At 48.2% G+C, this 13,935-nt stretch overlaps 6 protein-coding genes across 6 annotated transcripts; 3 read left to right on the forward strand and 3 right to left on the reverse strand.

Annotated features, from left to right (window-relative positions):
- Window positions 1-2,147: 2,147 nt before the first annotated feature.
- N7520_010921 (putative C6 transcription factor) lies at window positions 2,148-5,036 on the forward strand (the record flags this gene model as incomplete). The annotated part of the gene is made up of 1 exon (XM_057144854.1): window positions 2,148-5,036. The coding sequence occupies one exon, from the start codon at window positions 2,148-2,150 to the stop codon at window positions 5,034-5,036; it is 2,889 nt and encodes a 962-aa protein (XP_056990608.1).
- A 1,031-nt stretch (window positions 5,037-6,067) lies between these two features.
- Window positions 6,068-6,313, reverse strand: N7520_010922 (uncharacterized protein; the record flags this gene model as incomplete). The annotated part of the gene is made up of 1 exon (XM_057144855.1): window positions 6,068-6,313. The coding sequence occupies one exon, from the start codon at window positions 6,311-6,313 to the stop codon at window positions 6,068-6,070; it is 246 nt and encodes an 81-aa protein (XP_056990609.1).
- Window positions 6,314-7,377: 1,064 nt separating this feature from the next.
- On the forward strand, window positions 7,378-8,712 carry N7520_010923 (uncharacterized protein; the record flags this gene model as incomplete). The annotated part of the gene is made up of 1 exon (XM_057144856.1): window positions 7,378-8,712. One exon carries the CDS (start codon window positions 7,378-7,380, stop codon window positions 8,710-8,712), a length of 1,335 nt encoding a protein of 444 aa, XP_056990610.1.
- Window positions 8,713-9,326: 614 nt separating this feature from the next.
- On the forward strand, window positions 9,327-10,956 carry N7520_010924 (cation diffusion facilitator family transporter; the record flags this gene model as incomplete). The annotated part of the gene is made up of 9 exons (XM_057144857.1): window positions 9,327-9,408; window positions 9,495-9,544; window positions 9,603-9,647; window positions 9,696-9,843; window positions 9,909-9,989; window positions 10,045-10,136; window positions 10,184-10,418; window positions 10,469-10,548; window positions 10,609-10,956. 9 exons carry the CDS (start codon window positions 9,327-9,329, stop codon window positions 10,954-10,956), a joined length of 1,161 nt encoding a protein of 386 aa, XP_056990611.1.
- Window positions 10,957-11,489: 533 nt separating this feature from the next.
- On the reverse strand, window positions 11,490-13,139 carry N7520_010925 (fungal specific transcription factor domain-containing protein; the record flags this gene model as incomplete). The annotated part of the gene is made up of 1 exon (XM_057144858.1): window positions 11,490-13,139. One exon carries the CDS (start codon window positions 13,137-13,139, stop codon window positions 11,490-11,492), a length of 1,650 nt encoding a protein of 549 aa, XP_056990612.1.
- Window positions 13,140-13,257: 118 nt separating this feature from the next.
- N7520_010926 (Zn(II)2Cys6 transcription factor domain-containing protein) lies at window positions 13,258-13,737 on the reverse strand (the record flags this gene model as incomplete). Its single annotated transcript, XM_057144859.1, has 1 exon — window positions 13,258-13,737. One exon carries the CDS (start codon window positions 13,735-13,737, stop codon window positions 13,258-13,260), a length of 480 nt encoding a protein of 159 aa, XP_056990613.1.
- Between the last annotated feature and the right edge of the window lie 198 nt (window positions 13,738-13,935).

The raw sequence follows: 13,935 nt of genomic DNA on the forward strand, positions 1-13,935 counted from the left end.
AATCCGAACGCGGGATATTCCCTGGCGAGTCTCCCAGGGCCCGGCCCCGGTAGAGAATCGGGTAAAGGGTAGGGGAGCGTCGGGAAGGGATCCATCAATTGGGTAAAACTCCAGAGGGGGACCACTTTTTTTTTTTTTTTTCTGCTGGTCAGCTGGGGGCATTATATCAACATTTGAACTTTGAATCAATTGGGGCGTTCGTTTGGGTCTCCCGGGATTGTGTTACCCCCTCCTTAATTGGGTACACATGCCAAGACTAAAAAAAAAGCAAGAATGAAAAAGGGGAATGAGGAGCCGAGTACGGGGGAGTGTTCCCCGAGAAAGTTGATTTATGTTACTAGAGAACAATGTCATCGGGGTATTATGTGGGGGAAACTTGGAATATCCGACAATGGGTCGTGTCTTAGCAGCGCTTAGATTTCCCTTTTAAGCTTTCATCCTTTGCTTCTCCGCATCACTTGAAAAGAAAAGAATACCCACCGGGAAGTCAAATGGACCCGCTTGACAGGGAAAAGGAATATCCTCACATGATTCAGTGGAAACAGAGCAATACAACGATACAAGTTCGGGCCAATAACCGACCTTACGTAATGTGAAAATAGGAAATGCGGGGTTGCCCGGGGTCGGTTCATTCAAGCCATCGGAGTTTGGGGACCAATCAACTTAAGTCGGACGGGGCCGAATATGTTTGACGTGCCGTGGGAGGAGAAGGAAAAATTTCGGTTTGTGACTTTCCCGTCATTCCTGACAGCAAGGGGGGAGTGGCTTGGTTTGTTTGGTTTTATTTTATTTGCTTTTGGGCTTATACTTTCCTACTGAGTACAGTGAACAAAAACAGGTTCCAAACCTCGGATCATCCCAGCTCGGTCTCGGGTTCTTGTTTGCTGCAAGCCTGGGGTCTAGGTTCTAGGATATGATCGCCATTGCGGTGAGATTTCCGCAGGATATTTTTGGTTGGATCAAAGGAATGAAAGACCGGGCCCCCGGGAAGATATGCGTAGGTGTGACACGATACACGGAGGCCTCCGGTCAAAGAGTATGCCGATCCTGAACTAGCATCTAGACTGATGTAACTTTCGGAGCGTAGGAACGAGGATCAATGGATCATGTCCTTGCGGGGAGCCCCCAGTCGTGCAATTACTTTCTACCCGAGGAGGATGATACTGAAAGGGGGATTTTTCCCCTCTTTTCTTGGTTTATCTCCTCGGTAGAATCTGACTTTTCCCCAGGCCATGTGGGAGCCTAAGCCCTAGAGCATCTTCATGTGGAGTGCATTTGGGTCTAACCGTTCTTGTTGCTTTACTCTCCGACTTTTGTCCTTTTCGTTCCCGTTTACCAAACTGGACTTCCCGACTCGGGCAAAGCACATCCAGACAATTGCCGATCTACTAGGGTCCGTGTAAATTATGAACGGGATGATCCTGGAGAAGTGATCTCTCCACCTTTTGTCTACCCTCTATACTTGTTATACGAGAAGTGACTAGAGATTGGTATTCCAGCCAGTTCCATCTGGACCCAGACCAAGTATTGTGTTACCAGATGTTCCACGGGAAGTTAAAGAGATCATGAGGTCAAATTAGCTCGGACCTTTCCTAAAATACTACACAAGGTTTTTTATTTCTTTTCGGCCTCGGGATTGGGGAGGTAAAGCAACTTCCGTCCATTTTCCCATTTTCATGGGGTAAAAAGAAGGAAAATATGGGGTAATTTATTACCGGTAATTGTGTTGTAATGAAAACCTGGGGGTTCCACGAATCAAGCCAGAGCGCGTCCTTGCATACCTTACACTCCGCAATTTCAACCCAGCGGCTCTCGGCTCCATGACCGTTTGGATTTATCCCAAAATTCCCGTTCCCTTCCGATCTACTTTCTCTCGGTCCCGGTGCCCCGTGGACTTTCTTCTTCCCCCACACTCCGGCTTCTCTTCCTTGTACACCCCAGTGTATGTTTCGCGAGTAATTGCGCAAAATATATGCTAAAAGTGTCAAAACAGATATACCCACAGAAGTCGTCCATACCTACCCTCCGGAACCCATCTCTCGGGAAACCCATTGTATCAACAAACTGATAGATGGGATATCACACCGGATTGAGCGTTTACCACCCGAATCTTTGCCCGCAGACGTGGGGTCTGCCTAACTTTCATCATGCGGTCCAGTATCGCTTGCGCTCGATGCCGGCGCAGTAAAATCAAGTGCGTCAATTCCGGTATCGATACTACATGTCGCGCCTGCGAATCCTCCGGTCGAGACTGTGTCTACCCAACCCCAGCCATCGGTGTGAATGGAAATAAACGAGATCTGGCCGCCCTTGTCGATGGGGAGGATCGAAATGGTGATTGGGGCGATGGACCGAAGCGACCACGCCAGCGCAAAATTCCTGGCATCACAGGTTCTTCCCCGGGTTCCAAGGGTCTCGATGTCCTTGATGCCTCGATCCTTACCGCAAAGGTTTGGGAGGCCGTCTTTGATCTATTCCAGTCCCATTTTGCTACACATCTACCCTTCCTTCATCCAGCCACTTTCCTAGGGCAAATCCGCCAACTGTCTACTCCTGCGCCGCCGACTCCGGTCCAGGTGGAGGGTCAGGAAGCCGTGCGCAATGTCGCCTCCAAGGTTGACCCATCCTCGTCATTAATTCCGCTCGGTGTCCTAGCTTTGACCGCTCGATTTCACCCTCCCCTCATCTCATTCCATTCTCCCGCGTCCCCGGGTCACCCGTCGAACCCCATGGCCGCTTCGGAATTCTATGCGACAGCTTTACGAAGCCGGCTGGCCGGCCTCGATGGTGCAAGCCTGGCGGTGCCCGACCTGGCCCGAATCCAAGCACTGCTTATGCTGGCGCTTCATGAATGGGGAATGTGTCGCGGCAAGAGTGCCTGGGTATATGTTGGAATGGCAATCCGGCTTGCACAGAGCATGGGCCTGCCCTTTGAGCTAGAGAATGAGTTCCCTCCGCGGGATTTCTCCCGTTTATCACCGGGGTTCAAAATGGAGGAACATTTTGGTCTGCTCCGTCGAATGGAACCGAAGGAGCAGACATCCGATGACATCATTGCACAAGAAACGAAGCGTCGGACATTTTGGGCTTGTTTTATCCTGGATCGGTGTCTGAGCAGCGGCAAGTATCGCCCGCGTATGATCAACATCCAAGATCTCGGGATCCAACTACCGAGTGATAATGCATTTGCCTTTGGGGAGCGGGTTAGGACTGCCCGATTGAATGAGCCGACCGCGCGCCGCCCACAAAGCTTTGGCGCTCAGGGCGTTCAGATCCCGAGTATTCGGCAGAGCTTAGGGCTAGGCGATGAGAAGATTCCTCCCACGAATGGGACTCCTGATGGCAAGGCCTGGTCCCCGATCTCAAGGCGCAAGGACTCGAGTGAGGACGACGTCGATCGGTGGGAGGTTGGGGCCGAAGAGTCGGTCTTGAGCCGAGTAATTCGAATCACTCGCATCTGGGGAAGCATCGCCAAGTGGTCTTGTGCAGGTGGCCGAAGAATGGAGCAGTATCCCCCATGGCATCCTGACTCACGCTTTGCGACGCTGCGGATGCAGTTGAATGAGTTTCAAGATAGCCTCTCTCGCAATCTCCAGTACTCGGTTCGGAATACTGACACCCATCTCATGTACAAGACCACTCTGGCCTCCTACACCGTTATGCATGTGGTATACTTCTTGTCTGTTATCGTGCTACACCGTGCTTATATTCCATTTTTGCCTCTCCGTTGCAATGAGCCCATCGGTCCCCTGGACGAGCCATTGTTACCTTCCGATAAGATCAATGGCCCGCCCGAGGCTTTCTGGCGTGAAAGCGCCCGCGAGCTGTTCAAGGCGGCTCGTCAGATGATTGATCTGGTTGCGACTTGTCAAAGCCGCGGCGCCCTCGTTGAGAATCCCCTCGTTGGCTTTGCGATCTACAATGCGGCGTTCCTTGGTGTGTATAGTTCCCATTTCCCGCATATGGACCCCGACGGTCTTCTGGCCGCCAGACCTCCGCCCGCCAGTCATGACAGCCACTTGCCTGGTGCAGTGCAGTTTCGCAATGCCCTGGATATCCTACGGGAGATGCGACCACGTCTCAAGATGGCCAGTGGGTGGTTTCGTACTTTAAATCGTCTTCACAGCTACTTTTCCAAGGTCAAGCGGGATTTCCGCCGGTACTCCCGCAACCGCCTGGACAGTATGTCGGATGCTTCTGATCATGGTCTGAACGGCGCGCGGTCGGTTCGGGAAGGTGGCCTTGGCGGTGGCTTGGAGGAATTCAAGCTTGTGGAGAAGCTGTTCCTGGACTTTGGATCCATTGAAGATCAGCTACATGAATTAATGGAGGAGGATGGCATTGTCATGGCCATGGGTATGGGTGGAGAGTTGATGCCCGACCGCATGACAAATCTCAGCGACGCCGGGAGCAATGCCGTCAAGAGTGATCTCGGGGACGCCAGTGAGCAGCTAGATGGTGCCGGTGGTCGTCGTGAGTCCTGGGTACCAGTCAACAGTCCCGGTCTTCCTTTACCAGGCCACGAAGGAGCTCGCCGCCCCAGCCTTCCTTTGCCCAACACCAACCGCCCCATGCCATCACAATCTCCTTACTCATTGCCATCTTTGCAACAACATCACCCTGATGGTCCTATGTACACATCCCCTCCCAACCTCCCTTCGTTGGTAGCAACTACCCAATCTCCCTCGCAGTATCTAACTGCAACAACCAACCGCTTGCAACCTATCAACTCCTGGCTTCCTTCCCGCCAGAACGCACCCCCTCCATACTCTCAGTCGCTGCCACCCATTAATGCCACTGCTCCACATGTACCCGTCCTCCCGCCACCAGGCCCAGTCACCCAACTAGCCCCATCGCCACCCTTGACCTCAACTGAGGGCCCAGATACCAGCCTCCTATCAACTAGTTTGGGCGGCGACGATGTCATGGCCTTCCTGGACGGAGAGGACTGGGCACAACTATCCCTGATTCAACCCTCGGAAGTCGGTATTCCCACCGGATGGCTAAGCACCGTGTGGACTTCTTTCAGCCGATAGCTGCCAGTGAAGCGTTGATGCTCTTCTCTGTACTATTATTCATTCACGACTCTCTTTCTCTCTCTCTCTCTCTCCCTCCCCCGTCATAACGTTACGTCTTACGTACTGTACGACTATTTACGATCGCAGGCGACTTGAAAAAAGGAAAAAAGAACCTCCAGCGTATTCATTTTTGTGTTTTGATTTTGGTGCTATATCGCGATCCATCCAGGCTGGCTGCCCTGTTTACAGGAGACCTGGAATTTCAATGATACCCAACTTCAGCCCTGGACACGAAACCGCTTGGTTTTGGTTTAGTTTCGGTTCTTTCTCAGCATTTTTTTGACTTTTGATTTTGATTCTTACCCTGAGCGCAGCAGGTTAAGGCTTCATTTCTTGCCTAGTACCCTAACCTCAATTTCTGTTTTCCAGTTCTGTCCATGTTTATCTTATCTTATATTTTGTGTTCAAGCGAGCGTTGGTCGGGAAGATAGGGCATGGTTTTTCTGCCCTTCTGATCTTTTATGTTTTTGCTTCTCAGCCCTTTTGGGATGTGATTATGATGAGCCATGGCGTTATGTTGGATCTAGCCATTGTTTGAGCTATTGTTATTCCTGCTTAGGTCTATGCGTATACTTATGCTTTCGCTTAGGTATTGATTCGAACATTTGACGTTGAGACAAATGATTAGCCGGGAGGCTTTCACGTTTCCTTTATTCCATCTTTCTATCTTTCCACAGTCCTGACTTAGAACTGTAGCTCAAGGTATACCATAAATAGCATATTCAGTCCACAGATACCTAGGTCCATACAAGCACAGCCTAGTAATTGACCCGACGTACAGTACAAACTTGAAAATCTCAGACCCATGATCCCAAGCTTCAACTCATATTAGAGCCAACTAAGCCAAGCCCTCCTGTATCCCCCTCACAAAATCCATCTGCCTTCTATACACCCCATCTGCACCATCCAAAACCCCCTCCTCCACTAACACATCCATAAGATCAAGTACATAATCCTGACAATTCCAACCCGAAATATCATTGTGGACCTCAACTCGCCCCAGCGATCATTTTAATAGAATCCACTTTCGTAATGTCCACGTTACAGATATACACCAGTTGAATTAGGTCTGGATATTGTCGTGCATCTTTTGTTTCGGGCTCGTATCGGAATTGACCATTCGAGCCTTTCACTTGGAGAACGGTTTTGTGTGTTTCTTCGTCAATGAAGAGACTCCAGTGCTTGAAGGTACCGTCGCCGTGGGTTATGGCGATGTAGAGGGGCGCGGAGGACATGTTGACAGAATATTAATGCTTGGGTAGATGTTAGTACTGTCGGAGATGTGGTTGTGTTTTGATAGACTTGCTGTGGTATGATGTTGGTAATGACCGTGAAGTGACAATCGATTCGAGATGAGAGAACAGGCAAGAAACTTGGGATGTCTAGACTGGACATTTGAAGGCAATGGTTGTTCTCATATTTATGTGTCCTTATGGAGACATTCATCCCCCGCTACCCTATGCCCTAAAATAGATTGGCGCCTAGCTATGTGGATGATGAAATTCTCGTTGATCACCCCTGGGTATATGCAATGCATAGCGAGACGAAGAAGATGAAACATTTACCGCATTGAGGGCGCTAAAGATCGGATCACACAAGTTGCATATCTTAAGCGCTGTGGGTGGGTCAAGATCATGTTATAAGTGTCTCATCAATGCAGGCTAATCCACGGTGGTACCTGCATTAGTACGTAGATTACGGTCGATCATTACATTCTTGCTACCCTCTATAGGCTTTATACCTCAGTGATTATATTGGTTTGTTCAGATCATATAATGAAATTTGTAGATATAAATATTCTTATTTATATTTCATTATACGGAGTGACTTGCTAGGTTACGCTATCACAAGTAATCAGATTGGGTAATGATCTACGGTGGGGGGAGCTCGCTAATGTTATGCCCATGTGCTGGCACCAAGACAGCACTTGGCCATGTGAGCACTTTCTATGTTGATTTTCTTCCTGAATACATATGTATGTGCTTGGGCTTTGTGGTCACACCTAATCGTGCTTCAGAGCTTGCGGACATAATCAAACCCGGCCAAAGTAAGACCTGTTCGGAGCGGTGTCCTGCTTAACTTCAGGCATTTCAGCCGATGCCCCTCTCCACTCTGAGGCTGAGATCCAGAAAATCGTGAACTACTTACGGAGTAGCTCGATTCCTTATCATCTTTCATAGGCTCAGAGCCGTCTGCTGGGACGATCAGACTGAGAACACAGCCCGTCCCCACCCCACCTAATTATTTAAGTAGCCCACCTCGCAAGTTAACCTTAGTACGTCAATTTGTCTATCAGCAGATGGATTCACTAGTTGAAATCGTGCATCGTCGTGAACTAGCTTCTCTAGAAGATGAAGATCTTGTCCGGCTACTCTACACCCAATTTGGCCCAGAGATCGATCACTTAAAACGTGTCCCACCTGCAGTCGAAGGCGACGAAACTACCTCAGGAAATCTCTCCAACAATGCACTAAGTCCATCGAGGCTGCTATTCAATGAGGATTTCGATGAAGTGAATCGCTCAATCACCAACGTCCGCGCCTTGAAATGGGTACTTGCGAATGACTATAACGCCTTTGTCGCGAACCAACCCCCTCCTGTCAAATTATCCCTGGAGACCTTCCAGTCTTTAAAACACCAAGCAGACTCCTTCCTAGAGGACACCGATCAACTCCTCGCTTTGATCGTTGCGCTTGTTATCGGCGATATAGGAAAAGATCCATATCTATCCGACGAGATCTCCGCTCGCAAGGGTACAGATAAAACCGACCACGAAAACCACGATGAATTACTCGCCGAAGCTGTCGCATGCGGAATCCTCGATAGTCCACTCAGTATACTATCCGACGCCCGGCGCGCAGATGTGATTCTCGGAGTGGATGTCGGAGCAACCCTCAACATCCCACAATTGATGCAAGGCGAGAATATCCCCGGAAGCTTACAGCCTATTCTCAAGTTCCGAGGCCATCCCGAGGCGTTTCATCTCAAATATCTCGAAATCATCTTCGACGTGTCTGGCGCAGGCGGACATCGCGATAGTTGTGGTGCGAAGAGGATGATCGAACCCGTTTGTCAATCTTATTTGCAAGCCTGGCCTATCCTGAAGAGTATAATTACCGATAATACCTCGCTACGTGAAGCGTATGATCATGTCTTGCGGAATCGTGGACAGTTGGTTGTTGAGCAGGGCTTCCCACTCTTGTCTACCGCTGATCCTGTGGAACGGGCGTTACTTCGTCTTTTCGCTATGGGTCGAGTGGCAGATCGATCGATAGCGGAGCAAGTCCAAGAAGCTTTTCTAGACTTACCGGAGTTTACGCGTGATGCACTTGTTAAGGGGCTGAATGTTGACGGGGTGGATGATGGCCAGGCGGTGCTGCTTTATTATAGCCCTGCTTTATTTGCGGAGACAAATCGTGCTATGCGCGATGCTTCTCCGGGTGCAAGAGTCGTTGCGTTTCAGAGTATTATGGGCTTTATGGCTCGGACGTATGGTGGTTCACGATCACAGCCTGGTCATGAGGGTTCTATTCTTGAGCGCGATGTCTCACCTGCTATTGAGGTTGTGCGTGATCCGGCATTTTGCTCTAATCCACACATTCTGGATGAGTATACGTTACCTGTAGATACATAGCGTGCGTGTCAAATTACTTGAGTGGAGGCATTCGTGATACTTTGGTTTCATGTATTCATTTCTAGTTTACATTTCCCGGTTGACTTCGTTGATAGTTATGACATGAACTAGAAGACTTGGGTTGGAAAGAATCGCCCGACTGCCTCTAATTAATCATGTTAGTAATATCAATGTTGACTAGTAAGTAAACCAGCCCAGGCATGATTGTAACGAGTGATATTTGAGTTATGCAGTGGCAAAAGACAGATCCTGCAGATCGTCCCGTATCAATATAGTTACTCGTTATTGATCTCCAATCGTAAATACTTTCTGTTTATCAACCCAGTTATATGAAACATCCCTGTCGTTTTCTTCGGCCCATGGATTGCGGGGGAAAGGAAATACTCATTTGATTGCGAAGTGTTCTCGTGCACATGTAAAACTTTCTTAAACAACGACACCAGTGTTGAGTCAAACAGCAGCCTGTTTGGAGCTTCGGCGATCTTCATTTCCTAAAAGGGAAATAAAAACCCCCGAGCTCCGTCCCCAAGTCACATGCCTTGCCACGGCATATAAAGTAAATAACTTTCAATGTTCCCTGCTTCATTTGTATAAGGAACACAGAAATCAAAGCCATGCCGTTCAAAATATCCCGCGTTCAGCGGCTCAGCGTCGTGATCGGCATTTCACTCTGCTTCTTCATAGCAGAGATCTCAAGTAAGTTCACTTCACTTTCTCTAAGAAAAGCAGGGCATCTGAAAACAATGAAGGATTGATCTGAAATTGACTGAAATTTACTATAGTCGGTTTCTACACTCACTCTCTCGCCTTAGTCGCCGATGCTTTCCACTATGTACGTTGCGCAGCCTCGGCCTATCTACCAAGATACAAACAAGACTAACAATTTGAAGCTAAATGACCTCGTCGGTTTCGTAATCGCTCTCGCAGCCACAATAGTAAGTACAATATCCAGCTATGGCATACATATACTGAGTGAAGGCTAGGTTGCCGAGAAAAGTGTCGCACCGAAAGCCCTTACATTTGGCTGGCAGCGGATACAGCTTCTAGGTGCATTTTTCAACGGAGTGCTATTATTTGGTTTGGGAATCAGTGTTTTCTTGCAATCCATTGAGCGATTTATTACACTACAGCGTGAGTTCCTAATCTGATTGTATTTGGCTGTGCTTGGAAAGGTGAAGTCTGACATTTTTACGCAGGCGTTGAAGAACCAAAACTGGTTCTGATTATGGGATGTGTTGGGTTTGGGTTAAATCTTATTAGCGTGTTGTTCCTACATGGTAAGTCTTTACGAATACTCGATCTTTGGATATTATATTGACTTGTTTCTTGCAGATCATGATCACGACCACGGACATGGACACGACCACAGCCACGGCCACGGTGTAAATAACGATAGCGTGTCTATTGGTATGGTAGATGAAAAGGTATGTTTTACAAACCCAATGTATTCAGAAAACTTATCTTTTCCAAGCATGTTCATCACAAACACCATACAAACACAACCAAACCTTCATCTCACGGCAAGAATCGAGACTTAGCCATGATGGGCGTTCTGATCCATGTGATTGGCGACTGTGCAAACAACCTCGGCGTTGTCATCGCAGCCGCGGTGATCTGGTTCGCTAGCTACGGTGGAAGATTCTATGCCGATCCCGCCGTCAGCATGGGAATTGCGGTTATGATTTTCATTTCTTCCATTCCACTCAGTACGCATGCACTCTAGGCACACATACTACAGGATTCTGACATCGAAAAGTTAAACAATCAAGTCTTATCCTTCTTCAAAGTGCACCCCAGGGTGTTGATTACGATGACGTGAAACACGACCTCGAAAGGGTATGTTTTTCAATGTTTTGGCAAATGGTACATTAGCTAAACTAAATATATATACTACAGATCCCTGGCATTCTCGCCATTCACGAACTCCATATCTGGCGCCTTAATCAGAAAAAGTCCCTTGCATCTGCCCACGTCGTTCTAGACAGTGATATCATGCCGGATTTTGAGAGCCTGGCTAAGACTATTCGGGAATGTTTTCATGAATATGGAATTCATTCTATTACGCTGCAGCCGGAGGCGTATACACGACAGGGTCCAAGTCCCGTCACAACTGGAAGTTGTACTGAAGTCGACGTGAACGGAAATGGTGAAGATGGGAAGAAGAGGATGAGTATTGAAAGTGCTTTGAATCAGTGCACATCTGGCTGTGGGAGCTTTTGTCTTGAGCTTACATGTTGCCGCTGAGTTCTTTTAGAGGATAAAGATTGATTTCGGGTATTCTTCCATTGTTGGGGCCATTTGTGGCTGTATACTTGGCTGGAATCCCGAATTACCAAGGAACAAGATCCACTCGCTTCCGGAGATCGGGATTTCCGAAATAGGCAATATGTCACCGAGATATCCCTTCTCGATACGAGTCACTTATTATGGATATTCTTAACTGCTCCAAGCCACCACAATCTAAAATTATTGTGACCGGTGAAAACACAACGCATGTGACTGTAGAACGTCGAAATCTATATTAACGGATCCATCAGCGGCCATAGATTCCCCGCCTCATCCAGATACGTCGGATCAAGATATATTCCCCAATCAAAGGACAAATCCTGCAATTGGTTAGAGTCACAAGCATGATACCTATTCATAACTGCGAGAAACTCACAAATAAGTCTGGATCAGAACTCTCCGTAGGCATGGGAGTTACATTAGCGCTCTGCTCCACCGACGAGGTACTGCTGTGTATGCGTTGGTGCTCAGCTTGGATCCCAGGAACCTCTTCATTCTGCATAAGTCAAGATTAGTAGACTGGTATGAATACATCTGCCACCAGTCAATAATTCACGTACCAAAAAAGGATTACCCGGATAACCAAGCCAATTTTCTTCAGAATGTTGACAATCCGCCTTGCCTTCGCCCTCAAGTAACAATTCCTGACACCGGCGGGCAGCACGGGGGCATGCATTTTCCAAGGTCAGATCGCTTATCATGGCAGAATTCGCTTGGGACCTGTCTGATGCAGATAGAATCTCGCTTTGAGCGGATGTATAGACCATATTTAGAAGCATAAATGCTTTGCAAGCCTGTTTTTCCGTCCGGACTTTGAATTCGAAGTACTTTATTGCGCTTTCCACTACACGTAGAAGGAGCTCACTTTTATTGTTATTCTGGTCTGTATCTGCGACAGAGCCGGGGAGAAGGGGTAGTTTGTTGTCTTTGACTTGTAGGCGAAGCTCGAAGCAGAGTGTTGCGGCTGCATGGAATATCTCGCTTCGGAACATACCGCCTCGGAGACGGAGGATGTGAGGATATACTGGAATTTCTGATCCAGGGGCCATTGTTAGGGGAGATAGGAGAGATAGACAGGCTTTTACGCATATTTCTCGCGAGTATCTGTACATCTCATTGCGTGTCTCGGCGAGACTGAGAACGAAAGGTCGATGCAGAGCCAGAAGGTATCGGTAGATGAGGAAGAGGTATAGCGATTGCTGAAATTTCGAGGGTGCCTCATCATCTGGGTTATTTATGATGGCAAATGGGGACTGTGAAAGATGAGCCGTAATAACGTGGCTGAGGTCCAATATTTCTTGATAATTCGATGACAAGCGAACTTGGTTCACAATCTTGATTATTCTGATTCGAGGGCCCAAGGTTTGGGCTAAGGATACCTGGAGGGATGTTCTGGTGAATGCAGAGGCCGGCTTGGATGCAGGTATCTCAGTTGAGCTGACGGTGAAATCTTCATCATCCAAGTTTGACGGAGGAGCACAGTCATAATCATCTTCTGATATCCCCGCAGGAACACCGGTATCAAGAGCAGCCTGAAGATCCAGCTCAACAATTGTCGCCCAAAGCCGGCGTCGGAGTTCAGCATGAAATGGTGCCACGCTCTTAAAGTTGACAGGATCCCGGTGAAGACCTATCATCATGGCTTCTCGGACTAGGGATCCAGCAGCAAGCCAGGCAAGATCTCCTTCGTAGGCTATAGCTTGTTTTGCAATGAGCAGCAGACACATGACCTGGATAAAGTCGAGATCGAGCTTTGCATATGTAGTCACTGTTTTGACCCAGGACCCAACGGCCTGAATCCAACCTTTTGTTGTCTGGTTTGATACTTGGGTATCTGTCTCAGTTGTGATTCCATCGGCGGCGCATGCCATCAAGCTAAGTAACTTGGCAGCAAATACATCCCTTGACCAAAGATTCGGCGATGCGCTCGCCCCAGAGCTCCAGAATTCCTCATATTCGGCTAAAAATTGAGGAACGTGCAGAATGCGAAATGTACTTTCAAAGGTCGAAAAGTACAAGGCCACTAGCTTGTCTGTGACATGGCGATCTGGGAGTAAAGTTTCAAGTCTAGGTGCTCCCAGATTTGATGACAGCTGTGTCTGATATGTCGCTTCCAGTCGTCTCTGCGTGGTACGTTTCATACCCAGATGATCTGACCCAGGCCCGGGTCCATTCTTAACATGATGATATCTCTGCAAATGGGCCTTGAGATCAGGAAACTATGAATCGTTAACAGCTATATGACCGACTTAGAATATGTCAGCTTGCCATGTCCATTGTCAATGCCCAATGACTTCGCCCAAAGTACCTGGTCCTTGACCCAGAGCCATGGAAACAAGATTGGGTCAGTGAATCAACCATTCCCATCCTTGATGCCGAAACATTATGATCGCATGCAGAGGTGGGCTGAACACCAGCTGAGGTAGCCAGACTTTCCGCCGGAGCGCTTGGTGGTATCGGTGAATTATCCGCATCCCTTCGCGTTAAAGCAGCGGTGATAGTGGTAGGGGAAGTCGAAACTCCAACTCTGGCAGTCTTAGGTGAATAATCGCATCTTTCGACCACGCTACGACGGGTACATTGGTTGCAGGGTTCGAGACGGTCGCATTTCACTTTGCGTTCCCGGCATGGGATACAAGAGAGGACTGTTCTGCTTTTGCGCTGAGCAGAGCTGTCGCGCTGCCGGTTGACGCGCATGAAGCTTTGTTTTGAATTTCGTAGCTCGCGAAGTGCATCCATGGCGAACGGAATCACACTATATGCCCAGGTAATCGTAGCGTCTTAGTTTTGATCATTTTTGGATTAGCAACGAGTAGTCTAAATTGACGTCTGTTGAAAGACGCGTCCGATCTAGTTTTACCGCCTTTGTGTACTTTCCACAGCTCATTTATCGAATCCCAAATTCAGATATATTTTCATAAACATGTTCATGCGCAT

The sequence above is a fragment of the Penicillium odoratum genome (genome assembly GCF_028828045.1).
Source record: "Penicillium odoratum strain IBT 22623 chromosome Unknown utg000008l_segment0_segment0, whole genome shotgun sequence".
Lineage (NCBI taxonomy): Eukaryota > Fungi > Ascomycota > Eurotiomycetes > Eurotiales > Aspergillaceae > Penicillium > Penicillium odoratum.